At 49.6% G+C, this 27599-nt stretch overlaps 1 protein-coding gene across 3 annotated transcripts in view; it reads left to right on the top strand.

The window, feature by feature from the left end:
- The first annotated feature begins 4919 nt into the window (after nt 1-4919).
- Nucleotides 4920-27599, top strand: part of PTPRU (protein tyrosine phosphatase, receptor type U) — a 205984-nt gene continuing 183304 nt past the window's right edge. For all 3 annotated transcript variants that reach the window (XM_019547652.1, XM_019547654.1, XM_019547651.1), the window contains exon 1: nt 4920-5062. In XM_019547652.1, the coding sequence (XP_019403197.1) occupies nt 5032-5062 (31 nt within the window). In that variant the 5' untranslated portion in view covers nt 4920-5031. The remainder of the gene's footprint in view (nt 5063-27599) is intronic.

Genomic DNA, 27599 nt, shown 5'->3' with positions numbered 1-27599 from the left:
CTCTCCTACTTCATCTGCGTTGTGCATGGAGCTGTACAGGTTTTGCAGGGACTGCCAGCCAGAACAAATTAGGGATATTTTCTTCTGTCACTTTAATGTGTAGCTGTCCCCCTCTCTCTTGTTGCAGGAATTTGGAGGTGCAGGTGCTGCAGAAGGAATGATTTTTTTTTTCTCCACTTAACCACAGCTAAAACACAGCATGTGCAGTAGCAGGATTAACTTCCTCACTTACCTCCTGTCTGCCCTGGAGGAAATATCTCTAGCAGCCTTTGAATAGAATCCTGGCCGCATTATAGTCAGCAGGTCCAGGATTTCAGTATTTATTTACTGGCGCTGTGGGTAAACATTAGGGGTGCACCAGTAGAGATTTTTAAGGAGCCGTACTGGCCGATACCGATCTGATTCCAATATTCAGCCGGGCAGCTTGAAGACCAGCGTTGGGCTGGTAAATCTGTGAGGGGAGGGCAGATTGAAGCCCCTGAGGTGGGGCTGGGGTAGGTGCTGCTCAGGTGGGGCGTGGGATGGAGCCATGAATGGCTTGTCTGGGGGATGTGGGGGGTGGCTCCCACCACTGTAGGCACCCTGGGAAGGCATGGGGGGCATGTGCCCCTGGATGTACATGGGGAAGGGTGGGCTGCTGCTGCAGGCTTTGGAAGGGGCTGGGCTGGGCTGGGCTGCGCTCAGGGTGGGCAGGGGTGTCTCTGGGATGGGGGCTGCAGGGGAGGCTGCAGCCACCCCAAAATTCACTGTAGTCCCCTCCCTGTAGCCCTGCTTCCAGCACTGCTGCCACCAGCCCTCGCTGAGAAGAGCCTGGCCCCGCCCCAGCCCCAGCCTGCAGCAGCATCCTGCACAGATCCAGGGGCACATGCACCCATGCCCTCCTGTGGTGCATGCAGTGGCGGGCGTGGGCCCCCCCTTATGCCCTCCCGGACAAGCTGTTCACGGCTCGATCCCAGGCCCCGGCCTGGCTGGGCAGCCCCAGCCCCACTCCCACCCTCACCACGGGGGCCTTGATCTATGCTCCATGACCCTTCCCCCACAACACTTACCAGCCAACGCTGCTCTCCAGGATGCCGGGCTGTGCTCCTGGCTGCGTGCATGCAACAGCCAGGGCATTTATTAGCCAGATTATTGGCCACACCAGGGAAAAGATGCTGATTGCTGATACTGTCAATTTTCCCTATGTTGGTGCCTATCCAATATGGGACCAATGTATCAGTGCACCTCTAATAAACCTAACTTTAAACCATTTTAAACAGGGTTAGGGGACTTCCTGCTCAAGAGCATGCAACAGCTGTTCCTATCTGTCTGCTCTTATCTTGGTACAGCATAAGTGAGGTAAACCACTGTAACTTTACTCTGAATGAACCAGGTTTAAAATGACAGGAGTTTAGCTTCACTTAGTGTAGATACAGACAGATCTAGCCATTGTATTAAAATAATTCATCCAGTGTAATTTAATATTGGTATCTCCATCTATCCACACTGTAGGATTGGCATTTGTAGTAGGGGAGGGTATACAGCTACTATATAGTCCCATGACTGAGATGAGGGGCTGGCTGTGCCAGGTGTGGAATGGATGAAGTGGGAACCAGTTGTTCAGAGAGAGCTCGAAGCCTAAAGAGACAAGACAGATAAAAGATGGACTCTTGTGCTGCTTCAGAGATGAGGAGCTGAGAGTGGCTGGGCTTTTCTGAGGGCCTCAGGGATGAAAAAGTCTCCTTTCCTGGGATTGCCATGGGAGCTTGGTTGCTATTTCCCTTTAGAAATCCCAGTGGAAGTGACTAGCCCAAGGCCATATGCGGAGTGCAGCAGAACTCATAGCTGAACCCAGGCTTCTTGATCATTGCTCCTCTGCCATTGGCACAAGTGCAGCCTCTCATCTCTCTTCAGTCCTCACCTTGCCTGCTGGGACTTCCTGGAAAAAGATCAGCAGTGATATCATCTCCTTTCCAGCAGGAGCTGAACTGAGACCTGCTGCCTTGTTTTACTTCCAGCAGAACAGAGTTGCCTTTGGACAGGCCCGTTATTCAGCTACTGGCAACTTGATCTGCATTTGAACCCGCAACCGAGGAGCTTCCAAGCTATTGTGCCGCCTCCTTAATGATCTCACCAGGCAGCTTCTCCCCTACAGTCCCCCACATTCGTAGCCATTTAAAGGAGCAATGCCCTGGCATCTTGAAGCAGGGGAACCGTGGAAACACCTCCCTGGGCACATAAGTGTTGATGGCTTGTTGCAGTTAACGATGGTGAAAAGGTGATCACACAGGGAGCTGCATGCCTGCCTGGCTTCTTTTGCAGCCACAGCGATCAAGCCAGGGGGTGGGAGGAGGGAGAGAGGAGGGGAATAAACCACATTTCCGATTTTTACAACACGATAAAACATAATTGTAATTTTATAAGATGCCGAAACACAGGATTACGTGCTAATGTGAGTACAGTGCTGCCAGTCATGCACAGCAGGCGGCCCTGGGCTGCCTGCTTCAGAGGAGGCAGCAGGACCCATGCCGTGTGCCAGCAGAGGGCACTGCAGGCATGGCGTGCTTGGCCACTTGCTCAGGGCTAGTTGGGGTCGGAGTTGCAGCAATGGGTTGCAGGTCGGGATCCACGTGCAGCTGGGGTTGGGTGAGAGGGCCGGCCCAGAGCTGTAATAGCAGGGGCTGCAGGCTAGGAGCCGAGGTCCTTGGCAGAGACCTCCGAGAGCGGTTGCCTTCTCCCTGCCTTATTGCAGCCACGGCCTCTGCTTCAGGGCGACTCAGACCCTAGAGGCGTTGCTGCAGGCTGGGATGAGAGGGAATGTGGGGATGAATGGGAAGCCCCTGTGCTGGAACAGGCAGAGGTTCAGCCCTCCTGCTTTGTCAGAGCCGGGGCTGGGGCTGGGCTCATCAGGGCTTGGGAGCCAAGAGCCTCGTGCAGGGGAAGCTTGCACAGCCCCTGCCCAGATGCTGCCTTTGTCTAGTGACGGCTGTCTATCCCCGCCACTGCATCCTCCCACTACTCCAGGTTCCCGTCTCTTTCTTTTTTTTGCCATTGACTGCATCGTCTCTTGAAATCCGTCATATCACTGCTGTGGCCGGTGCCCAGAGTGCTGTGGGCTGTGAGGAGGGATTGATCCTGCGGCAGTACATACGTGGAAGGGGTAGAGGAGAGGTGTGTGCTAAAGGCTGGCTCAGCTCCAGCCCCTTGATCTTTGGAGCTGGTTTTGAATTCATGTCCATATTTTGTAGCTGGTCACTGCTGGCCAAGGCACAGCAGCCCCGCCACGATGTCAACACCCTGCAACTCCGACTGCAATCTGGGGTCAAATCTGGGTCTGGATTTCAGCGCTGTGGTTCAGGTCTGTCACTAGGTTCTTGTTAATGCACATCCCTGCCCAGGGCTGGAGCTCGCTACAAGAGACTTGCTGGTTAGCAAAGCCGTTGACCAGCCATCGCACCCTCCCTGCCTTTGTATGCTACACACATACAGTAAAGAGACTTCTCTTGGTTTCCTAACGGTTAATTAGATGGGAACAAATAATGAATGAGCTAGGGGATTACATTTGACCCCCACCACCCTCAGGCCTCAGGCCATGTGTGATGCTAAATACCCATGTATTCTCTTGCTCCCATGTTTCATTTGGTGACTATTACCTCCTATTCAACTGCCTGCTGTTTTATGCTGCGCTTAAAAAAGAATAATACCAACAATTGCTCTGTTCCCCTCTGAACTGCGCATCTCTCAGATAGAACTGCTTAAATATCATCATCATCTATATTTATAGCTCTGGAGAGTGTGCTGGTCGCCTCTCAGGAATGCGGGCGGCTGATTTTAGCTGCTTTACTCTTGGCTTCGCTTCCTTGAGGGATAAAGGGATTGGGTTTTTGGAGCAATAGCTGGGTTCACGTCCAGGTCTGTGGGGAGCCAACCTGGGTGCTAAGCACTCAGTAACTCTGTGGTGAGGATTGGAAACATAGGGTGTAGGACTGGAAGGGGTTTCACTCATCACAAGTGACCCTGTCATGTAATCCCATTTGCAGACCAACTCGGCCTGTGCTGTTTTCGTCACCACCTGAGGTCGCCTGACATCCTGGATTAGAATAAGCCCTAGAGCCAGAATTTAGCATTATCTGCTCTTCCTTGTCTGATGGGGCTGCTACTCTGGAGGCTGCCTCTTGAACGGGGCAGCGTTTTCCATGTGTCACCCAGGCTGCGTGAAGAGAAGGCAGTTGATTTCTACCACTCAGTCCTCCACTGCCCCTGCGTTTTAGCTGCTCCAGTGAGAAGAGATAACATAGCAATCTCCATTTAAAAACCCATCTTCCAGCATAGTGGCTCATTTCAGAGCCTGTTGGAGGACAAGGCAGGCTCGGTGCTCGCAATGCAAATCCTAAATGATCCCGAAATGTTTTTCCAGCTGCTGCCTCCTGAGTAATCTTCTTCTCCATGTCCCATTTCTGCCCCTGTCATCCCCATCACCTTGCTTGGCACGCCTGAGGGGTGATGGAAAAGATGGGTTTTTAATCTGTGCATTCTGGTGGGCAGCTTAAAGGGGGAAAGGTGGCGTTAGAAAGCAGAGGGTTAAGGGTGTGTATGAGGGGAGGTTTGCATCCGTTCGGGTCCGCGTGCATTTGAGGGGGTGGCCTCTTGGAGTCCGGGTACGCGTGCTGAGGGATGTTACGCCATAAGTCAGATGCCTTATGCACAGTGTCGCTGTTCAGGCCCTGTAAGTGCAAGAAGGACCAGGGTCTCTTAGTGGAGCCTGTTCTGTTGGGCCGGTGGGTTGGGATGCCCTCCCGGAGAGCAGATGGATGGTTAGCTTTGCCCAGACCTATAAGGGAGCTCCCACCCTCTCTCTGACTTGGGCCTGCAGGCGGTTTCGCTGCTGGCCCCTTGCTTCCTTTCCACTGCCACTGATGGTTTCTTTCTCTCTCTCTCCCTCTCCTGACTGCAGCTGGCTGCACCTTTGAGGAAGATGGAGATTTGAACCAGTGTGAGTACAGCCAAGGAGAGGAAGATGACTTTGAGTGGGAGCTGATCCGGAGCTATATCATGCCTCATCTGTCTTCTGATCTTCCTCATGGTGAGTTTGGCTCCTCTGGCTTTTGCCGTCCTTTAGGAAGTCTGAGCCCCTTAAAGGTTTGATAATCCCCACGTACACTGAGCAGACCACCTCCGTCACAGACTCGCAGGCTCCCATGGCTGCTTGGAGCAGAGCCTGCTGACATTGCAGCCATCTTGTTTTCAGAGTCCCTGCAGGCTGTCACAAAGGAGATCATATACTCTGCTCTCTCTGGGAGACGTTGTCTTTCTTCTTTTTTATTTGCTGCTTTCTTAAAGTCATTTTAGTCTGTAAGTACATATTCTATAGAAGCTTGATATGTACCTAAAAAGCTCCAGGAGAGCAAGATGTGGTTAGCAACTATGACTAGCTGCACTGTGATGCTCTGTTCACTGACAGTCCCTCAAGGGGTACTTTTCACCACTCTCTGAGTTGAAAGCCCCCTGTCCAGTAATAGCTTTGCATGCTGGATGCACAGAAGCACGAGCATGATCATGGCTGCCTGTTTACTAGGGAAAGAGAAGGAAATGTATGTATTGAGGAGAGATGCTCTTCACCCTGGTGGGGTGGAGATGGCCTTCTCCCAGGGTCGTGGAGCTGCAATACTGCTCTTCCTTTCCAGGGCTCAGGTTGATGAGGTAGCAAACAGCTTTGCAGGTACCCCTTGTGCCAGGTGAAGTTCGACCCATGCTCCCTTCCTGTACTGCCTGGGATCTGCCTGTGATTTTTCCCAAATGTATTTGCCTACTAGTTCCCACCTTCTCCTTTGTCGTGGATTAGCTGTTGCTCTTTGCGTTCAGTCGCTGGACTCCAGGCTGCGTTAGTGTTAGCTCGAGCAGGGTTTGCCTGAGGTGTGCGTGCAGACAGATGGTGCGCTGATCGGTTTGGACCGTTCTCTTGGAGATGAGGCCTTTGGGTTTCCAAGATGCCTGCTGTTAGCAATGTGTGACGGGCTGCGTGAATCCCTCCCTGGGCATCATGTGTTCACCTAGTTCTCAGATTCCCAAGTGTGGGTGGACTATGGAGACACTGCAGCGTGTGATGCCCTGCATTGTGGCAGTGAGTCCTGCTGACCGGAGGCCTCAGCTCGCTGGGGTAGGGACTCTGGTCTGGCTCAGGCATATGGGCTGGAAACCTTCTGGTGTTCAGCAAGCTACCAGCCTGCTGCAGAGCATGTTTCATGCAGGGTCAAGGAGGTGGATTCTGGCATGCAGAGGTAGAAGTGGGATACAGCCATTTACTTCTCCTTCGTACCGGTGGAAACCCCCCTCCCTCCCCCTGAATGTGTGAATCCTAGCCTTGTGAGTGACACGGCCCCAGTGGCTGGGCTCACATCTAGGATAAGGGACATATGACTAACAGCCAAAAGAGCTCTTAGTGGGTCAAGGCCTGTGTTTTGGTGGTCAGAGCTCTGGGGATTTAGGGATGGTCCCCATGTGCCAACTAGGCAGTAGTTGTGCCTGTTGCCTCCTACACCCAGGTCCATCCTAAGGGCCTGCGCTAATCTGTAGTCACTTGTCCCAAGCGGGACAGAGACTTGCCCCTGGTTTTCAGGTCTTTAGCTTGCAGTGACGTGGGATGATGGTAGATTGCCCTTTGCTAGGTAAGGTCTGCTGAGACTGGTGCTGCCCCCTGCACTTGGAGGAGACCCCTTCTGGCTGGCACTGGGAGTGTTGTGGCAGATGCACGGGCTGCTGCTGTCCTTGCCAAGCCTCATGTGTGTCTCCGTAGTGTCTCTCTGTTAGTGCAAGTGGCCTCTTCCCCTGCTACTCTGTGATGCACAGCCTGGTGCTTGCAGGATGCCAGGCTCCCCATCTGCTGAGGATCTGATGCCTCTGCAACAGTGATGCCACCTTGCCAAGCAAGAATCCTTGGTATTTTCCTTTAAAGGGACACATTCTTTTTGAAAGTGTTTTTCTACATGCCTTGATCCCAGGAAGGGATTTTTCAGGAAGATCATGCTATGTTGTTATCTTTGTGTGTGAGTGTGCATGCTTGCAATGATGTCAACCCTTGGCCAATTGATCATGAGTCTGGTAATATGTGGTGTTATTCTTCAAGCCTCAACTCCTCGAGTCATGTGACTATTTGAGAGTCCCAGCTTTGAACTAGAAATGGGCAAATAAAATTGTACTCCTTGTGGGTTTAAAGAGACTTGAAAATGTGAAACAAGTGTGTCACAGCCTGTAGTGTAAAGCACAGATAAATGAAACTGGCTGAAAGCAATCAATTTAAAAGCAATCAGTCCTCATGTGTGGGACAATCGATGGGATGTATCCCATGGTAGTTGGAAGTTCCTGGAGGCCATGCTGGGGAGGCAGTGCTCCCACAGCCATGGTGGCCATACTGCTTGTCTGGATTTTAGCTGGACTGGGAAGGTTGAGAGTGCCTGCACCTCCATTGCCAGGATGGCCTTGTGCTTGGTGAGCTGAGCTGGCGTATGGGAGATTTTTCAGCTTTATGCTTAGGTCCCAGTAAGACCTCAATTAGTTTATTAGCCTATGTGGTGTCTTGCTCCCTCATCTTTACCAGTGGAGTTGCCTGGGGCATTGTGAGGCTGAATTCCTGAATACTTTCATATTCTGTCCTTATACCCCTGCACTGGGCTGGGAGTACCATGCTGATCCCAGCGGTAACTGAGCACCTCGAAGTAGGAGTTCCCAGTGCTCTGAATTCCCTCTGCCCAGGCGAGAGCCTGGAGACCAGGTCTGGCACTGGAGCCTGGGCACTGATAGAGAGAAGCCAGTTTATAGCTTGATAGTAAAAATGATTTTTTATTAGAGCATTAACTGCTTTATAGAAAGATCTTTACTGCTCCATCAATCTGCCTTTGGCTGTTTATCTTGCTGTCTTGTTCACACCAGTGCTTTATTTTGCTTTCCATCCATTTTTCCTCTCTTCTAATCTCTCCTCTCCCCTCCTTTTATGTACTCCTTCCAATTCCTTCCTCCTCTGGGCCTTTGGGGGAAAGGTCTTTCAGGATTTACAGGGCAGGCAGCAGTCACGGACTTCTCTCTGAGTCCACTGGGATCCAGTTTCATAGTGCCATTCCCTTTCTTGGTTTTGTGTCTGTGCATGCGCACACACCCTATACCTTTTGTGTGTGCGTGTGCTTACTCTATACCTTTTTAAATACATAATTCTTAAAAACAAAACCACCTGATTATTGAGACGCAGGGTCAGATAAGACAGAAGTGGAAGGTATGGGAGACTTGCAGGAAAGGAAAGATGGCGAAAGAGTGAGGGGGGGAAGGAGGGAGAAAGCAAGAGGAATGAATGGGAAGACAGGAAGTAAAGGCAGAAACTTCCTGAGCCTGGAATGGTCCTGGGGGTGGAAGTAAAGCCCTCCTGGGAGCTGGAGGATGGAGGAGACTCTGCTCCCAGTGCCCTTGGGTTCTGGCAGCTGTTCATTTTACAGCGGATGTCCTTCCTTATAGATCGGAGATAAGGCAGCTGAACCAGGGTAGGGAATAGCAGGAACCAGGAGCAAGGGCAGCCAGAACAGCACCACCTACCAGATGATAAATCCCGTTCCATCAAACACGTAATGACTTCTCTGATAGTGCTGGGATAGCTGGGCCTGTAGCACATCAATGGGGGTGGTGGTTGTGGGGGCATCACCTTCTATGTTCCCAATGGCTATGACTTCATCAAAATGTTAACCTGGGCTTTGACCAGGTGTTTCCCTTGCCCTCCGTCTTGTCTGTGCATAAAATAAGTAGTGCTTTCAGGCCAGGCTGGTGGTTTTTGTAGGGGTGGGAAGTTAAAGCCAACTTTTGCTTTCTGTTGGACTGTAACCTGCTTTCTTTGCCACAAGGGCAGAGGCTCCAGTGGTGAGAGTCCTCCAGTGCCTTCCTGCAATTCCCCTGTGTGTCCAGAAGAAATGACCTAGATTAGTGGGTTCAATGGAATGGGCTCCCAGAAATCCTAGAAAGACCTAGGCAAATGCGTCTTCTGTAAGGCCAGTGTCTTGGGCATGTCTTTGCTGCATGGTCTGTCTTGCTGGGGCTAGGCAAACCAAGAGACAGATTGCTTGAGTTAAATGCAGTGGATACATGTGTCAAACGGCTTCTTTAAGATCAGGCAGCAGCATCGGGGGACCTAGGTGTCTAATTTTGACACTGCATTATTCTTGTGTTCAACCTGTAGCGAGTCCCTTAGCATAGGCCTCATAGGCCTCATTATGTGGTTAGTTTATAGAAGACACTAAGCTGCCACTTCTACCCTAGCAGAACTTTGATAGGAAAGTCACTGATGATGGGAGATGCCATATTTTTCAGTGGGTAAAAAATACCCATATATTCTTTGGGTATATACTTTTATATATGACCCTTCATCTCAATAATCAGGTGGTTTTGTTTTAAGAATTATGTATTTAAAAAGGTATAGAATAAAACCGGGTAAAAATTCCATGTCCACCATAATGATGAGAGGCCCGGGGGAGAGGGAAGCTCTCACATGCATGTCCTCATGGCAGCTGATAAAGAAGTTGGGAGGGGAACAGGAAAACAGAGGGGACAAAGATGGGGTTGGCATGAGAGACCCACTCCTGCAGAGGTGGCCTCCACTGGACCATGCGGCAGGAAGGAACAGGAGCATAGTGTGGTGGCAGCCCCATGTGGACTAGTCTGGGGCATGCTTCGGGGGAGGATGGCCATGGGCCACTACAAGCCTCACCCTCTCTGCTTTCCCTGGTGGCACTGTGGCACCTGGGGGCTGTCTAGTATGTGGACATGGGTGCTGACACGCATGCCCTTTCTCCCTAACCAGACCTGCAGACTCTCCCTGGCATCTCTTCAACTTACCAATGTCTAATATCAAATACCAGATACTTCTCTTTCCACTTTCCTGGTGTATAAGTCGTATCTTCCTTTCAGAGCTCCGTTTTGGCAGGGTTGTGGGGGGCATGCCTTGCATCCTAGAAATTATGGTATGCAGGGGTTTGGTGAGGCATTCTTTTTCTTGGCCTTCAGATGAACTGTCATGTTTGACTGCTGAGATCCTGATATGTGTTTACCACGACACCCCTGCAAACCAGCCCCAGTGAAGCCCCCACCCTGCCCTCAGCGGAGAGCGGAAAGTTGCTGCCCAGAGAATTCCCGGAATTCCTGGCCTCTGAAGCCCTGCTCCCAGTCCCTGGCTGCAGAGCAAGCTTCGGAGCTGAGATTAAACGTATTAATCAGCAGACTGTCTGACAAGATGGGGGCCGCACGGCGGAGATCAAAGCCAGGAAAACCAACACTAAATAGGACTCGTCAGAAAATCAAACAGCTCTTTCGTAGTCAATTAATCATGGAAATTCAATTCATTTTTTTTTTTTCCTTTTGGGGCAAGAGTTATGGCTGTTCTGCGCAGTGAAGCACTCTGTGGCATGGGAGTCTGCTAGTGCTGAGTCGAGACAGATGTGGGGCCTGGCTGGGCTGATCAAGTTTCCTCAGCCACTTTCCATACCCCTCTGGTTCACAGCAGATCTTAAGGGTTGTCCTCACTCAGGTGATCGATAGCTGGATGAGCTCAGGTCAGGAGTGAGCCTCTTCTGCAGAGCCCTACCTGTGTGCAGTGCCCTTGCTGATGCTATGCTCACCTTCATGCATTGCTCAGTCTTCTTCAGTATGGGTGTTTGGGCTTCAGTGAGATGAATCATTGCTTGGCTCATCCCTGAAGAACTATGGAGAACTCATTTTTCTTCCTGGGTACATGGTAGAGAATTGGGAAACCCTAGAGGGTCAGCACTGATGTGATTCGTCTGCATCCTCACCACACAGCAGGTGAGTTACATGTCCGAGTGGGAACGGTGCTGAGGCTTCAGCTTCTGTTGTTTAGCTGGATCAAAATGCTAACCGAGAGTGGAGTTGAGTATGGATGGGAGGGGAGGTAAAGGGCAGCACCTAACTAAGAGGTCATGTCAGCTCTGCAGTGAAGATGCAGCCTGACGGTAAGGCTGAAGTCCCGCACACTTGGCTAATTCCAGAGGCATTAACTCAAATGGAAATAACTTGGGTTAGCTGTGCAATGAAGGCCTAGCCAAAGCCTCTGTCTACATAAGAAAATTGCAACAAGTTGACCAAGGATGTGTTGTTAAACAGGTGCCAAGTGCTGCGTGGGCCCACATACGCTGTTTGGAACCAGTTTTATATATAGTTTAATTTGATTAGAAATTGGTTTTAAAGTCAATTGAAATAAGGCTCTTTGACAGAAATAAACATCCACGCAGCTCTTTTGTACTGGTTTAATTCAACTGATTTAAAAATGGTCGCAGTTTCCCCATGTAGCCAGTGCCTCTGGGGTGCCCAGGCATCACTCTCAGGAGGCTCTGAAACCAAGGAGAATGTGAGCCGCAGCCTTATCTGTGTCTGAACTCTGCCCTCAAGTCTGGTTTTGTAATAACCAGGCATTGGTACATGACGCAGTGTTGGCAACTCTCACCGTTTTATCGAACCTGTGGTTGCCGGTGTGCTTTCTTAAAGCCTCAGCTTTGGGAAGTCGCATGGTTCTTTGAGCATCTCAGGTGAATTTAAAAAGTAAAGTAAGCTTCTAGCTTTTTTGGTCAAAACCTGAAAATGGAACCTCCCACCCCTTTCTCCAGAAGACGGACCAAAGCAACCCTAAATGTCATATTCTTTTTTCAAATCCCAGGATTGTTAGGGCTATTTTAGGATTTTGTGTGGCTGCAGACTCTTGATTTTTTTTTTTTTTTTTTTAATGTTTGGGATTGGCCAAGCTGCAAACGTGGTTGGCAAAAATGCCCCATGAAGAAAACAAGATGTTTGCTCTGGTCCCATAAGGGCATGCGAACCTAAAATCCATGAGCGCCACAGGACCTGAGAGGAGGGGACTGGGCAAAAGCATTTTTGGGTGCTCCTTCCCCCTTTTTACATTGGTGCTCAGTCCTGTTCCAATGTCCCAGGTGGCTTTTGCCAAGCCAGCGCCCTTCTTAGTGCCTCGTTGTTCCCCTCTGCATAACGGGGCGCAGTCATCCTTGTGCAATGAGTGCGACCCTCCTGTTATGGGGATCAGCTGGATGCGGAGGGTAGGATGAGCGCTCAGCATTGTTGTTAATGCAAGGACGGGCAAGAAAGAGAGATCAGAAGAATGAGTGAGTGTCTCCTTGGGCCTTCCCGTGTGGGTTGTCTAGCATAGCATTGCCAGGGGTGTTTTTAAGGGTGTGGGGTTAAACCCCTCTCTCTTGGTAGGCTTGGTGGAAAGGGGTGAGCCTTCCAGTCCCTTGCCTATCTCCAGTCCACTCCAGCCGCATGCTGGACGAATAATATTTCACATCAACATGGCCTCTCAAGGGAACACTTTGCAAAGGAGTCTCGTGGTCTTAGATTAAAATGAGTTTTTATTGGAGATCAGCCAATTTCAGGAAGCCTAGAGTTTATTTGAACAGATGCTGGCTGCTGGCCATCATCCTTCTCTGCCTGCTTTGTTTTGGTTTGGTTTTCTTCCCCTTCTTTTGATTTGTTTTTTCCCCTGCACGTGAAGAGGAAAGATTTCTCTCTCCCACAACCATGCCTGACTTCTCTTTTCCTTATTATTTAATTTAAAGGGACAGTGCCTAGAGCAGGAGCTCTATGGATGCAGCAATCTGGGGTGATTACTTGGGACCCCAAAGAGAAGAGAATCCAGGAAAAGTGTATGTTACAGTCATGTCTAGAGGCCTCAGGTAGAGGCTGACACCAAGTGAGACAGAGCCCCTTTCCTGGAAGGGCTTAGGGGTTGGAGGAACATACAGGTAAGGTAGAAGAGAGGGAAACAACTAGCCTGGCTTTATTGGCTTCGCAATAAAGAGAGAAAACCCTGCTGTCCTGATCTTAAAGGGATACCACTGGGAATAATTCTGGCCTGCAATTCTTGCAATCTAGTAGAGAGGGTTAGCCACAGAGGTGGGTTAGCAAGCAGTGCTCACATGTGGAACTGAATCCCCCACAACTTCTCCCTCCCTGAAAAAACTCTGGAGAAACCTGATTGCTGCCCCAGTGTTCCCCTTCTGGCCAAGTTTGTCCCACGCTGCCTTCAAGCTTGTCTAATGATACCAATGTCTACACACAACGCCACCTGGTCTTGTGGAGGCATTGTGGTCCAGTGGGTTGTCCACCATGCAGGGAGTCAGGAGGTGGGAGCTTAGTTCCTACCTCTTCCAGTGAGCCATGTGCTTTTGATCAAGTCACCTTTCTTCTCTGCATTCTCCTTACTCCTCTGTCTTGAGTTTTTGGCAGTGAAATCCTGGCCTTCTTGAAGTCCAGCGGTGCCTTGCCTTTGACTTCCCTGTTGTGCCTATGCAGTGCCTAGCACAGTGGAGTCTAGAGATCGGTAGGGGCCTACAAGTGATGCTGCGTGATGAATGATGATCAAGGGTGACAAGCTGTCTGTGGGAGAGGGCAGCCATCCCTCCTCCAGATTCCCAGACCTCTCCACAGGATTGGCATCATTGAACCTAAACACTGCTATGTTTCTGAGGGAGGTGACAGGAACCTACCTAGACAGCCTGGCACGTTGGGCAGAACGGAACCAGGTGAAGTTCAGCATAGAGAAATGCAAAGTGCTGCATCTGGGAAGGAAGAAGTGATTCTCCTGCTTTACTCAACATTGGTGCGACCACAGCTGGAGTATTGCGTCCAGTTTTGGGCACCACACTTCAACAAGGATGTGCTAAAACTTGAGAGGGTCCAGAGAAGGGCCGTCCACATGATCGGGGATGTGCATGGCAAACCATACGAGGAGAGGCTGAGGGATCTCAGACTCTTCAGCCTCAAGAAAAGAAGGCTGAGAGGGGACCTGACTGTGGCTTACCGCTATCTGAGAGGTGTACATCAGGGGCTCGGCGAACAGCTGTTTACCAGGGTGCCCTGGGGGAAAACTAGAAACAATGGTCACAAACTCCTATAAGATGTTTTTTCCTAATGCTCAGCCTGAAACTTTCTTTACAACTAGGGTGTCCAGACTATGGAACAAGCTCTCCCCGGATGTGGTGCAGTTATCTACCCTGGAGGTTTTCAAGAGAAGACTGGGTGGTCACCTGGCTGGGGTCATCTGACCCCAGATGTCTTTCCTGCCTGTGCAGGGGGCTGGACCTGCTGATCCTTTGAGGTCCCTTCCAGCCCTGTGATTCTACGAGCCCACAGAAAGGACCTGGAATGGCTTGAGTCCTGGCTGGAAGGGATGTGTCCAGAGAGTAATCTTGGGGATTGACCTCTTATGAGGATCTATTCACTGTCTCCATGTAGCCACTCAGAGTGTTTTAGTGGCTGTGGATTTAAATGCAGGTGAGTTAAATCTCTACCAATCTTCCGGCAACAAGTCCCACCACCACTGTCACTTGGCCACAAATAGTAGGGAGAGGAGCTGGACCCCGAGGGAGGACATTAGAAAGGCAGAGGGGATGGATGTGGAAAAGTACAACAACTAACATACTCTGGGACAGGAAGAGGACGGACGTAAAACCATGCGATTTGGCTGGAGGAAAACCAGCTTGGCCAGTTGACCACACCAGATCTCTGAGGATGTTAAATGCAATGAGGAGTGTTTTATTGAATGTGAAAATGAGAGGGGTTGTGTGGGGCAGGTGCAGCTTCGGTGGCAGTGAGGCAGAGATACCTGTAGACCTAGCACTTCTCAGGTATTTCTCAATAGCTGTCTGCAAGAATGGTGACTTAGTGCAATTTAGAATGATCCCTATACTGGTTGTAGATGGGATCAAGACAGAGATGTGCAGCTCTCTTGGGAGCTGGCTGGAAGAAATTGTAATGCAACACTTTTTTTTTTTTTTTTGTTGGAAATTGCCAGTCTGTTGAAACTGAAATGTTTTGCTGAGCTGGTTTGAAGAAGTTCTGGCTAAACTCAGGCAAGCTTCCAGCTCTTTTGCTCACTCAGTGCCTCTGCAGCCCAGGCTGCCAGCGTCTGTGGCTCTGGGGCAGCTTGCTGTGTGGACTGCATCTGCGCTGGGGATCTCGGGGCTACCTGTGGCCTTGGCTCCAGCACACCTGCCAGGTGGATAGTCATGTAATCAAGGTTTCCTGGCTGTGCTTCAACTCATGGCATGGAGTTTTCTTTAGAGACTACTGAAATTAAATACCTCCGTTTTGCCAATTGTAACCCCCCACTCCTGGGTTGCAAAGGGTTAAGCAGAGAGTGGTGATAGTACCAGTTATTCTCCTTATGCTAATGTTTGGGAGGGAAGCTGGTGTGCCCATGGATCTCTGTGTTGGTGTTTCAGCTGATGGTGCTCTCCCAGAAACTGGCCTCCTGTATGCCAAGAGGCTAAAGAAAGACTTAGCAAATGCCTATACTGATTTAGAGGCTGCTGCAAGGCTGGGCATAAAAAATAAGGCTCGATATGACCAGCAAGTGTGACACCAAGACTTGCAACCTGGTGACAGTGTGGAACTTGGGCCTCCCTGGGAAACTCAATATACAAAATGACTGGGGTGTCACCTCATGTGTAACTGAGGAACAGCTTCCCAATTGTCCAGACTATCGGGTGAAGCCTGAGCATGGGCATGGGAAAGAAAAAATGTAGCACCAGAATCATCTTGTCCCCACTGGACAATCCACGTGTCCTGTGCCACGGGTTGATCCCAAGATTCAGACATTGGCCATTGTCCCTAAGAGCTGGACCTATGCTCAGATGGTATAGCGGAGAGCCCTATGCACAACAGGAGGAGAGGGCTGGCCAATACTGCTGTCACAGGGGGAAGATAGTGAAGAGGGAGATGAACATTTGTGACTGGGATAGGCCATTGACAGTCACCACTGAACGCACGTCTCCGTAGATCGTTTTCCTCAAGCAGAGTTTCCCCCATCATGAGGACATCCACCTCTACCCAATACTTCAGGAGAGGTAGACGTGAGGCTGAACCTGGATACTGTAGGGTTTACACGGTTTCCAGCACCACTTGCTGTGACCACTAACAAGAAGGATGACTTGCCAGATAGCGAAAGAGAAGAGGTCACTGAACTTCTTTGGAGATCAACCAGAGACAGCCACCCTGTATCCTGACCTATGACTAGCTGGGGCATCCTACTGAGTGGCCGTTGCGAGTAGCCTACAACCGGCTGTGTCCTCACCCCGCTGCCTCGGTCATTGCTGTAGATTCTGGACACCCTTCTGGCTACCGTTGTTTGACACTGTGGTTTAATTGCCTTGTCAGGAGCCACAGTACATATGCAGGGAGGGAGAACGTAGCCCCCGCCCTTAGGTTTAGCAGAGAAGGGTGGGGTGACTCCAAGCGCAGGGAAATTGGACCCGGAGAACTGACCTGAGCTATGGCTCTCAACCTGCCCTGGGAGCTGGCAGGAAGTTGCCACCACTCAATAGGAGAGGGAGGAGAGGGTCAAAAGCCAGTGAAAATGAAAAACGGGGGACAGTAGGTTGATCTACAGCACCCAGGCTGCTTTGAAGGCAGGCGGGAAAGAGGAGCTGCACCGTGGGGGTGATTTGCCTGGATTTAGCATGGATGGAACGGGAGAGGTCTTGCTCCCTAATATGCTTGAAGGACCATTGAAAAACGCCCCAGGAAGGATCGACTTTCCTGCAGAGGAGACTGTAGCAGAGAGAGAAGCAGACTGCTGCTGCACAGTAGGACCTGACTTGGTTGCACTTAAAAGGCTGCAGAAGTTAGTGCCATCAGCATGGCTGTGGAGTAGTGGAAGTCCTTGTGCTATCCGGGACAGCTGGGGCTGTGCAGGTGAGGAGTCTCACCCCGAAGGGTCCTTTTGGGGCTGTTTGGGGTCGGGCTTCTGTTAATTTGAGAACAGAATTAACCTGTTTTCCATGCAGGGGTTGATGGGTTATATTACAGGTTGATGTTCTAATGCCCGGGGGTATAAATAAATCAGGCTTGTTTGTGCTCTACTGTTAAACTGCTGTACTGCTGGGGACACTGTGTCACCACTGCCACACCCCTGCATCCCCTCCCAAGAGGGGTTACACAAGCATGTTTAGGAGTATTTGTTTTACAGAATTTAACACATATATATTTTAAAAAATGTTCTAAATTGGGAAGGCAGTTCTTGAAATCTCAGAATCCTCCCTGAAATGGTGCTCCTGTTCTTCATCCACTTCTACTTGCCGTGTCCTTCAGGAGTCCTTATCCTTGCGCAGGCCTGTTCCAAGCACTGACCTTTAAATACCTGACCTCGCATCATTTATGTGTGCTGAGGTAGTGATGCTAGCTGGGTGGGTAGGTAAATGAGCCAGGATACCTCTCCATACCCTGGCCATGAGTGAGGGGGCACTGCTATACCTTGCCAGGCCCCTAGCATCAGTACAGGCTCCTTGCATCAATTGCTTGGAGGTCACCCTCTCCCATATGCTGCTGGAGTTTCTCCTTCAGCCGACAGATGTGGTCCTGGTTTCCAGATAAATGGCCCAGGGGGGAGAAAACAAACCATCAGCTGCAAGAGTGACTCACTGTCTACAGCCACAGAGCAGGAGGCATTAGCTAATTGAGCGGCAAGGCACAGGTGTTGGCCAGGGACATGGGAAGTCACTGTCACTCCCAGTGGCATAACTAAGTCAGTGTGACTGGGGCAGTAGCTCCAGGCGCTGACTTGGGAGGGGGGTGTGGAAAAATAACAGCTTTTATTTATGTATTTATTTATTTTTATAATATATTTTGTGTTCCAGACCAAATTAGCCAAATCTGTTCCAAATCATACTGATTGAGCAAAACTCAATTGTTCCAAAAACCGCATCAATTGAGCAGGCAGAACACAATCATTCTATACGCCATGTGTGATGCTACAACTGGCGAGCATCCTCTGTCCCAGCCTCTCACCCTGGGACTTCAGATGCTCCCAAATCCATTAGCAGGCATCCTATGTACAGGCCTAAGCCCAGAGATCTTGGGGTTTGGTGCCCCCAGAAATTACAGGCAAGCATCCTCCATCCCAGCCTCTCAAGTCCAAGCCTTCAGATACTTCCTTAGCTGTGTGGTTATGCTAGTGGTACCAGCCAGTGGAAGTTGTTACTGTCTTGGGTACTGAGCTGTCTTACTCTGCGAAGGGCAGGGCATGATGTATCTGAACAGGGGCAGACATGCCTTTCCCAGGGCAGAGGACAGTGACAGGCCCACTTCTATCACATCAGCACAGACTGCTTATTCATTCTTTTGAAGTCCAGCCCTCATCAAAGTGAGAGACAGAGTTCAAGGACAGTGGGGTAAGACCCCCTCCCAGCTCTGCTAATGCCTGCAGCGTCTCTTCTAATGCAGCCCTGAGGCCTCCTAGGCACCTTTGCCAGTGCCCCTCCAACCTGACTTCCTGCCCTGCTGCTCCCTTACACAGCTCTGCCTGTGCCATTCAGTCCAGACCCTACACAGCCTGCCTTGTTTTTCTCATCCTTGACGTCTCTGGAGTACAGTCTCCCCAGTGTACTGTTTGCAATGGGGTCTCATCTAATCCGACTCTCTAGTATTTTGCCCTCTGCCCATCATTAGCCTATCTGAGCAGTAGGGCAGTGATACAGTACCACTGATTTCCATTTCTCTAGTGACCTACTAGGAGTAAGGGTTTGATCCTATGTCCTCAGGACATGACTGGTTAGCACGCTGTCTAGTTCATACGTCCTGTGTGCTCCATTGTCAGTAGATCAGCCCCTGAAAGCTCTCATGCAATGACTCCCAGTCTTTTCCTGTTGTGACCTCACTTCCACTTGCCTTGTGACCTCATTTCCAGCCTGTGATTTACATTTCTATGGGACTTGTGCCCCCAACCCCTTATTTGGGAAATGCTGCTCTCATGTGAGATTACACCACCTTGTATAATCAGACCTTTTGGCGCTTGTGATAGATTAATTAGCAGTGGTGGGTAGCAGGGCTCTTTAGTGCAGCCTCACACTGTTTGGTAGGCTGACTGTGTGGACACAGCCTCACTGAGGGTTATGCAGAGAGGCTTATGGGCTTGTCCCTAGCCTCATTCTCCCCCCCCCCCCGCCAGGCCTATGCGGGCAACGGGAACCAAACCTAGATTCCTTGGGTCCTTGTCCTGTGCCTTGTGCAGGGGATCAGGCTTCAGCAAGGCCTCTCCTAATTTACCCAGGGTAAATGAGTTCTGAATCTAGCTGACAATCCCTTTAACAGAGCCTCCCTTACCTCTGCTGTGCGTTAATAACTCTCCACCAGAGGTAACCAATGATGCTGGTTTTTCACACCCTCTTTTTTTGGAAGCTTGAATTTAATTTCCAACTGTAATTTCATCCTGGGGATTTCTGATTGCTCGCCCAGCCCTATCCATTGCCATTTGTATGCAAAGAGAGGATCTTAGTTTTCCACTTTCCCCACCCTTGTCTCTTGCCTGCACAGCTCTAGTCTCATTACTTGGAAAGGGTGAGGCTTGGAAGGGTTGACAGGAAGATACTGCTCCCTAGTACAGCTTGACTGGCTGCTAAGAAAGCTGGGAAGATTTGCAAGTGCACAGCAGCCAGGGCCCAAACAGACATGCATTGGTGATGGCGATAACAGTATAGATAACAGGTTGTTTAATACAATCATCATTCAGACTTTATCAGCCTGCACTTTCCCTTGAAGCAGTTCAGGGATCTGAGGTCCTTAAAGATGCAGGCGCCTTGGAAATTCAAGGGCTGGCAGTAATGTCAGCCATGGAGGAAATGCTTGTAAAGAAGGGCAGGCTTTTGAGTGTGCAAAGCGTGTTAGGCGTTAGGGAGGCCGGGTGGTCTCAAGGTTGGGGGTCAGGACATGAGCTCTGTTCCAGGTTTTGTCCCTGCCATTCTGAAGCAAGTCCCTTCCCCTCCCTCTGCCTCAGTCTCCCCTGTCCTCCCAGCCGCCTTAGCTCTCTCGGGCAGGCTTGCTGGGACTGTGGGAATCCCCTTGTCCTGCCGTTTCCATCCATCCATCCATCCATCCATCTGATATTTCCCAAGACACAGAGTCACTGCTTTCACACAGCGTGTAGTTCCCCAGACTTGCTTCTCTGCCTGCAAGAGGCGTTCCCACAACCCAGCACCAGGCCTGGCTCTGGCTTTCCAGAGGATTTTGACTGAAGGTTGCATCAATTCAGCCGTCTCCATGGCCTGTTTTGATTTAAAAACTCTTGCCAGTGGGGCAGCCCCACCAGAAGCACGTGCCTTGTTTTCCTGAGAGGTCCACCCGATGCAGCACAGAGCACCAGAGCTAATGTGCTGTGCACACAATTGGTTTGATGTGCTGGAAAGGAGAAAAAGAAAAAGCCGTTGTTGGGTCTGATTGTTCAAAGAGATTTCCTGAAGGAAGATTCTGCGATGCTCAGACCGGCTCCCCACTGGCACCTCTTCTCTGCTAAAGCATCGTCGGGCCTGTAATCCCCTCCTTGCCTGGCGCCTTTTAATATATTTTTTTTCCCCCTCTCTGTGTATTTAAAAAAAACACACACAACAAAACATGAAAGAGACTGAGGGAGAACAGTCGCTGCTTTCCCCTCTTTGTAGGTTCAGAGCGGATCCTGCGTTTGGCTCCAAATGCGCGTGCCAGTGCCTGGGAGGGAACAGTTGGCGGCATTACAGGCCTTGGCACAGCTCCCCAGAGCGGCAGCCTGCCAGCAATTTCCAGCCCTTGTCCCCCTCCGCCCCTGCCCGGAGCTGTATGACTTCCCTATTGTCTGCGGCCCCGGTCACAAGTCTCACAGCCTTGATGATGCCGCCAAAGACTGTAGGAAGTCGGATTACCAAGACTTTTTTCCCCCCCCCCACTGGCCTCTTGGAGCAGAAATGGGGAAGGGCTGGGCTTGGGGTAGGGGTCTGGGAGTGGTTTGTTAATTGGGCTTGGAACTGGATTTTCACAGCTGCCTGCAGTGGAATTCAAAGAGACTTCGTTAAAGGAGGCGGCTGTCATGTAGCTCAGTGCAGTCGCGTCCTGGGAGTCCTCCTGGGGAGAAGTGATTTTTCTCACAGTGCTTGTGAATTGTGCTGGAAAATATGGTTTGATTAAATGCTGGGCTGTTCCCCTCTTTCCTTTTTTCCCCGTGGATTTGGCTCTGGTGCATAGTGCGCTGACTGACAGCCGTGAAGAGAGGAGAGCTTGGGTTATTTGGAGGAGCAAGGCAGGCTTCCCCAGTCTCTCTCCACCTCGGCATCCTGGCCCGGAGCTGGAGGGCGGAACGGGGCGTTTAGTTTCTATGACCTGCTTACGGCTCAGCCTTTTTGTGTTGGAGCTAATTTGTGTTGATGGCCATTGAGATGTGGACAACTGGGTGGGAGGAACTTGAGACCCAGCAAGCTCATTTCACGTGCTACGAGCTGGATGTAGCTCCCTACCAGGCTGCGTTTGAAAACTGGGTGGTGGTTGAGTTCTGTTTTTCTGGAAGGAAAGGTGGAGCCTTGTTAGAAAGATGCTACTGGTTGATGCTCTGATTCAGTGCAGTTTAAGGGGTGGTCTGTCTCTCCCACATTCAATTTGGAGTTCTTATAACATCTACCAGCAAAGTTTGCTGGGTGTGGATTGGCCCATACATATTGAAGACTGTCATATGAACTCCAGCCTATTGCATGTGTCTCTTTCCTTTGCCTTGACATAAGGATATATTTTTTTCCTCGTTGGTTGACTGGAGTTTTACTCAAGATGCAGAAACCCAGATTTGAGGTCTGTGGGCTTATTTCCTGGGCTGTGGTGCTCATGTAGGAACCTGAATCCATCGTCAAACCCTCCATGACCAAATTGCAAAGCTAGTTCTTCCAACAAGAGCTTGAATTTTGCCAAAGGGTCTAATGATTTTGGTCACCTCAATTTTGCGGAATTTAGTGTGAGACCCCTTAATGGAGCCTGGTTTTCAGACACTGCTGAGCACCCACATCCCGCTTGTCAGGTGTCTCAAGGTAGTGTCCCTAGAGCACTAGTGGCTTGAAAATATAGGCCAAAGATTTCATATTTCATAGATTTCTTAGGTATTAGGGGCTAGAAGGAACCTTGTGGGATCATCGGGTCCAGCCCCCTCGGCATAGGCAGGAAGTCAACTGGGGTCAAGTGACCCAAGCAAGAAAAATATCCACCTGTTTTTTTTGAAGGAGCCCAGAGCAGGTGCTTGTACCACCTCTGGGGGGAGTTTTTTCCAGATCCTGGACACATGCACTGTAAAGAACTTTTTTCTTATGTCTAATCTAACTTGGCCCTCCTGGAGTTTATGGCCGTTAGACCTTGTTATCTCTTGGGGAGCTCTGGTGAACAGCTGTTCTCCCAGGTCCTGACGCACCCCTCTTATGCAACTGCAGGCTGCCACCAAGTCCCCACTGAGCCTTCTCTTTTCCGGACTGAAGACTCCCAAGTCCCTCAGCCTCTCCTCATGTGCCTTGCCCTCTAGGCCTTGGATCGTATGAGTGCCTCTCCTTCTGATTCTCAATCTTCTCCACATCCCTCCTGAAATAGGGGCCCAATACTAGATGCAGTACTCCAGGCCCAATACTAGATGCAGCACTCCAGCTGCGGTCTCACCTGGGCTGAGTAAACTAGGAGGATGAATTCCCTGGTTTTGCATGTGATGCATCGGTGGATGCACACTGGAGTTTGGTTAGCTTTGCCAGCCACAGCATCATGTTGGTGGCTCATATTCATCTTGTGGTCAATCAAGACCCCCAAGTCCCTTCTGGTCGTGGTGCTAGCGAACATAGCACTGCCAAACCTGTAAGTATTTTGGGGGTTCTTCCTACGAAGGTGCAGCACTTTACACTTCTCTTCATTGAAGGCCATCAGGTTTTGGTCGGCCCACCTTGAGAGTGTGTCCAGATGTGATGTGCCAGCCCAGGATAGGGCACCCTTATCAACTGTCTTTAGATGCTCGCAATATGAATGATAGCTGTGCTGGCCTTTTGGAGACAATTGATGCCCAGACTTCTTGCATCCCAGTGCAAGGTTGCAGACAACTCCTTGGAGGGTCGAGGCCTGGCTGTGGTTTTCTTCCAGAGTCTTGTTAAAATTCTACCACAAAGCTGATGGGAAAGTCGTAATGAGTTCCCTGCTTCCACCTCATCTCTTTTGCTCTCTGGTTACTGCTAAATTGTGCACAGTTAGGGCTCAGGAACAGCTGTGCCACATACTGGCACCTCTCTGAGCCTCGTTAGGAAGGTTCTTGTTCTTTCTTCAGATTTTCAGCTGTAATTAAAATAAAAAAGGAGGTGGGGGGGAGAAGAAAGTGCTAGCTGTTAACAAGAAAGTCTCAGAAATGTGAATGGATGTAGCTGATATTTACTTAGGTTTGCAAAGAACCTGAAATGGAAGTTGGAGGGTGTGAGTTGCCCTGGGCATCTTTGGGGAGGGACCATCTCAGGGTTGGTTCTGGTGTATGATGATACTAAGTTGAAAGTTAACTTCAGCTAGTTCCTTCTCATGTCAGAAAGGAGAGGGCGGGTTACAGATCTGCTTAATTGCCTGACAGCAATGTATCATTTGGGTGCCAGCACTGGGTGGCTTTCAGTAGGCATCACTAGCCAAGAAAGAGAGAAACGTGAGGACCCACCAGTGATGTTGAGCAGCCCTGCTGCAGGGGAGTCAGGCTCCAGGAGTGCCCAGAAGCTCATAGCCACATGATCGCAGTCTGGATGCTTGTGCAGCGGGCAGTGAGCAGCATCTCATTCTGACAGCACCCTGGATGAAGCTGATTTTGTAGGTGGTGCTTGGATGAGGACCATCCCCTTTTGCCCCTTATGTGACTCTTGCTTTCAGGATACGGTTTACACCAAGCAAGGTGGCTTACCAGGCGATACAAGGGAACCCACTGTTGGAAAGCTGGCAACTGAATGAAGAGGCTTTAAGAGATTAAGTGTGATATAGATTGATCTGACCTTAGTAATGAACTCTCCCTGCAGCCACAGGCAACGGTGACACTGTCTCCTCTCTTAGTCCTGTGCCAGTCACTCGCTATAGGCACAGAATAGACTGAATGAAGCAGGGATATGGGGTCTTAAAGCTGGCAGGGACTGCAAGAGTCATCTAGTCCGAAACAGGGTATAGATGCAGGCTTCATGGTTCCTAAATCATCCCAGACCGGTGCCTCTCCAGCTTGTCGTCTTCTTGGATGCCTCCAGTGAAGGAGATCCCACAACTTCCCCGGGTAGATTGTTTTGCTGCCTGACTGCTTTTATAGGTAGGATGTTCCCCCTGAAGGCTGACCTGAATCTGCTTTGCTGTGGTGTAGTTTGTTACCTTGTGTTCTGCTTTTTGTGGCAAGGAAGAACAATGTTTCTCCATCTTTACAGCAGCCTCTAAAGAAAGATGGGCTCTCTCCCCATTTGATGATGGCTTAAGATGTGGAACAGATTGGGTCAAGGGTGAGGTTTAAGGCCCCAGTTCTACCATGGGAGCCGTAGCTTGGAGCAGTTTGTCATATCTAAGTCTGATAGCGGATGGCTTCCTCTACATTAAAATACAGACTCAACCACTTTGGAGGGCCCTGATGATCTGTGCACCTTGTTGAGTGCTGGTTTTAGGTTCAGTGAATGGCCTTGTTGCTGTGTTTTCTTCCATCTCTGATAGAAGATGGGCCTGGAATTTATTATCAAATCCATTCCCTGGGAGGATCAGCCATACCTGAACCTTTTCTGATCAATTTTTGTTAACCTGTTTGTAAAAACTTCCAACAGTGGAGATTCTGCCACTTCCCAGTGCTTAACTGTCCTTACAGCTAGCATGTTTTTCCTAATACATAGGTTAAAACTCTCGGGATGCAATTTAAACCTATTACTACTTGTCCTATCTACAGTGGACAACAAAAGCAATTTATAACCTTCCTCTTTGAAGTGACGTGTTACATATTTGAAGGCTGTTATCGTCTTTGCTCAATCTTCTCTTCTCTAGGTTAAACGAACCCAACTCTTTCCACATTTCCTGGGGGGTCATGCTGTTTAGACCTCTGTTCATTTTTTTGTTGCTGTCTTCTGGACTCTCCAGTTGGCCCATTCCTTTCTTGAAGCGTACAGCCCCAAATGAGATGAGCCAGCTGGGGCCTTTCCAGTGCTGGGTGGAGGAATTACTTCAGGAGTCTGCCATGCAATGGGTCTGTTTATATAGCCCAGAATAGTGTTTTGCCTTTTTCACAATAATACAACATTGTTGACTCATTTCAGTTCATGAATTCCTACAGCTCACAGATCCCCTTTCTGCAGAGAAGTAGATCTTGCCATCTTAATAAGTTCCCTGCATTCCTGAGGAAATCTGGAGCATCTGAGCTTTGGCATGTTTTTTACAAACAATCCTTTTGCTGTTTACTCCTTACTCGGGCACATGAGAGAGGCCTGTTCCCATTCAGGAAGTGTAAAACATTTTCTTTGGAGCAGGGTTGAGCTGACTCACTCTTTGGCTCTTCAGCTTTAGTCTGGGATGATGTTTTTTTACAAGCCTCCGAGTTGTGGTGCAAACCATTTCCTGGTGAAGACTTGGAGAACTAATTCTGCAGCTCCAGCTCCTTATATTTTCCAAATGGGCAAAGGGATTTAGAGACAGGTCTTACTTAAAAACAAAGCTATGGTGTTCATCTAAGTCCCATTGCTGACTATTCTCAAAAGTTTCTTCGGGGGCTTGGTTCTGTGGCTGTTAAAGGGCAGCCTTTTGCAGAAAGGGTTTGGAAATGCTTTCTCCATTAGGGTTTTGAAAGTCTTATCTGTTATCTGTTTCTCCAGCACATGGACAGGATTTAAAGTAAAACGGCTGTGTTGATCAGTTGTTATATTGGCCATCTGGTAACTTCCTGATTGTCCCCACGTGGTGTGGTGTGGGGCGGTGCCCAGAATCTCAGAGAGACTTTGGATTGTTCTCCTACAGGAATCCAGGCTTTTGTGCTGAAGGAGAATCTTCATGAGCTACACGTACTATAGGGACCATGACACGCAGTTTAAATTTCAGCTGAAAGAGGCTAGTGATGCATCACCACATTGTCCATCTCTTCTCAATATCTTATCTGAAACACAGCATATGCTATGTTTTAAAATAACTTAAAAAAGATTTTTGTGAACAGTTTATATTGGTGGATATCAACCTTTTTAGACTTCTGGCACCCCTTGGAAAACGCTACCTCTTAGCTTTCACTCATTTTTGACTACTGAAAAATTGTAGAGCAATTCTTTTGTTGCAAAGAACTTAGAGCAAAAGAGGTCACAATGTGCTTGACGCTCTGGATTACAATTTGAAATCTCTGGGTTTATCCTGTGGATCATGTGTAGGACACACCTCCCAGTGCTAATATTGTGCAGGACCCCATGGTACCTTGGTTGAGAATCGCTGTTTTATACAAACAGCTGTCACCGGTTCATTGTCTGTGATGAATGGGAATGTTGTTTGGATTTCATGGAAGTTTATAATTGGACACAGTTATCCAAAATTATATCCACTGAAACATTCAGAGTAAAACAAACTCCCATTTAAAAAAGGGGGATTACAAGAAAGGTGATGGGTTATCTCAAAACTATAGATCGGTGTGTGCAGCACCTAGCATAGTGAGACCCAAGCCTTGTTTGGGGCTTTGAAGCACTACCTTCATGTTAAAATATCATCTTTCATTGTTTGTTTTACCTTGGTTCTTAATGTTATCGTTGATGTGTTTGAACTCTCTTGAAGGCGTTCAAAGTGGGTGCTTGAACCACCTCCAGCGGCAGTCTATTCCAAACCGTGGGGGCTCGGACAGTAAAGAAGTTCTTCCTTATGTCCAGACTGAAACGGTAATGGAGGAGTTCGTGACTGTTCGACCTCGTCATCCCTTGGGGCGCTCTGGTGAACAGACATTCCCATATAGGGACTGTCATTATAAGAACCCTGCTTTTTTCAGACCTCCTGCTTTCCTGTGCGTTTATGTGGGAGTTGTTCCAGAGTCCTGTTTTCCAGCAGCAGGTGGTCTAGTCTGTGTTGCTTTGCTTGATCCCTAATAATTCTCCTTCAAGTGTTTCTACTTACAACACCCAGCTCTTACTGAGTACTGTCCATTGCAAGAGAGCTGGGTATCATCACCTGTCTTAGAGATGGGGACACTGAGACATTGGAAGGCAAAGGGACTTGCCCAAGAATGCTCAGAACACCAGTGGCAGATCCAGGAGCAGACCTGAGGTCTCCTGAATCCCAGTGTTTCACGCCCTCCTTTTAAGTAGGTTGCTTATAATTAATAATAATAATAACATTTAAATTGAGTCACTTTTCCTTGTGGTCAAATTCAGATGGTCTGCAGGCTGGAGCTGAGCTTTGGCTATACCTTTGCTGGTAGCAGGGATGAGCCCTGGAGTGCTGTGCTGCTGGGCATGTGTTATCTTGCACACTGGAAGGGAAGCACAGACACTCCCTTCCCATGCAGTCCTTCACCTTTGTCAATGAGGATAATGTATAGGAGAGCTCCTCCAGGCTGGCTGGGGGTCAGGCACCTGCTGCCGAGCAGAGCTGTCCTTGAGAGGTCAGCCAGTGCCGTTCTCTTTTCTCATTAAAAAGGCAGCAGGACATATTACCTTGCAGAGGCTGGGCCAAGGCACAGCAGGTACTGGGTGGGGTACCTTGTCCCGCCTTTCCCCCTCTGCACCAGGAGAGCTCCCTCCCAACATGACCCTGAACCCTGCAACACCTCCCCACCCAGCTCCAGTTTTACCAGTGCTGCTGCATCC

This window comes from Crocodylus porosus, unplaced genomic scaffold (assembly GCF_001723895.1).
Source record: "Crocodylus porosus isolate Cpor-Errol unplaced genomic scaffold, CroPor_comp1, whole genome shotgun sequence".
NCBI classification, from domain to species: Eukaryota; Metazoa; Chordata; order Crocodylia; family Crocodylidae; genus Crocodylus; species Crocodylus porosus.
The sequence above is the reverse complement of the archived record's forward strand: the minus strand, read 5'-3'. Positions and strand labels throughout refer to the sequence as shown.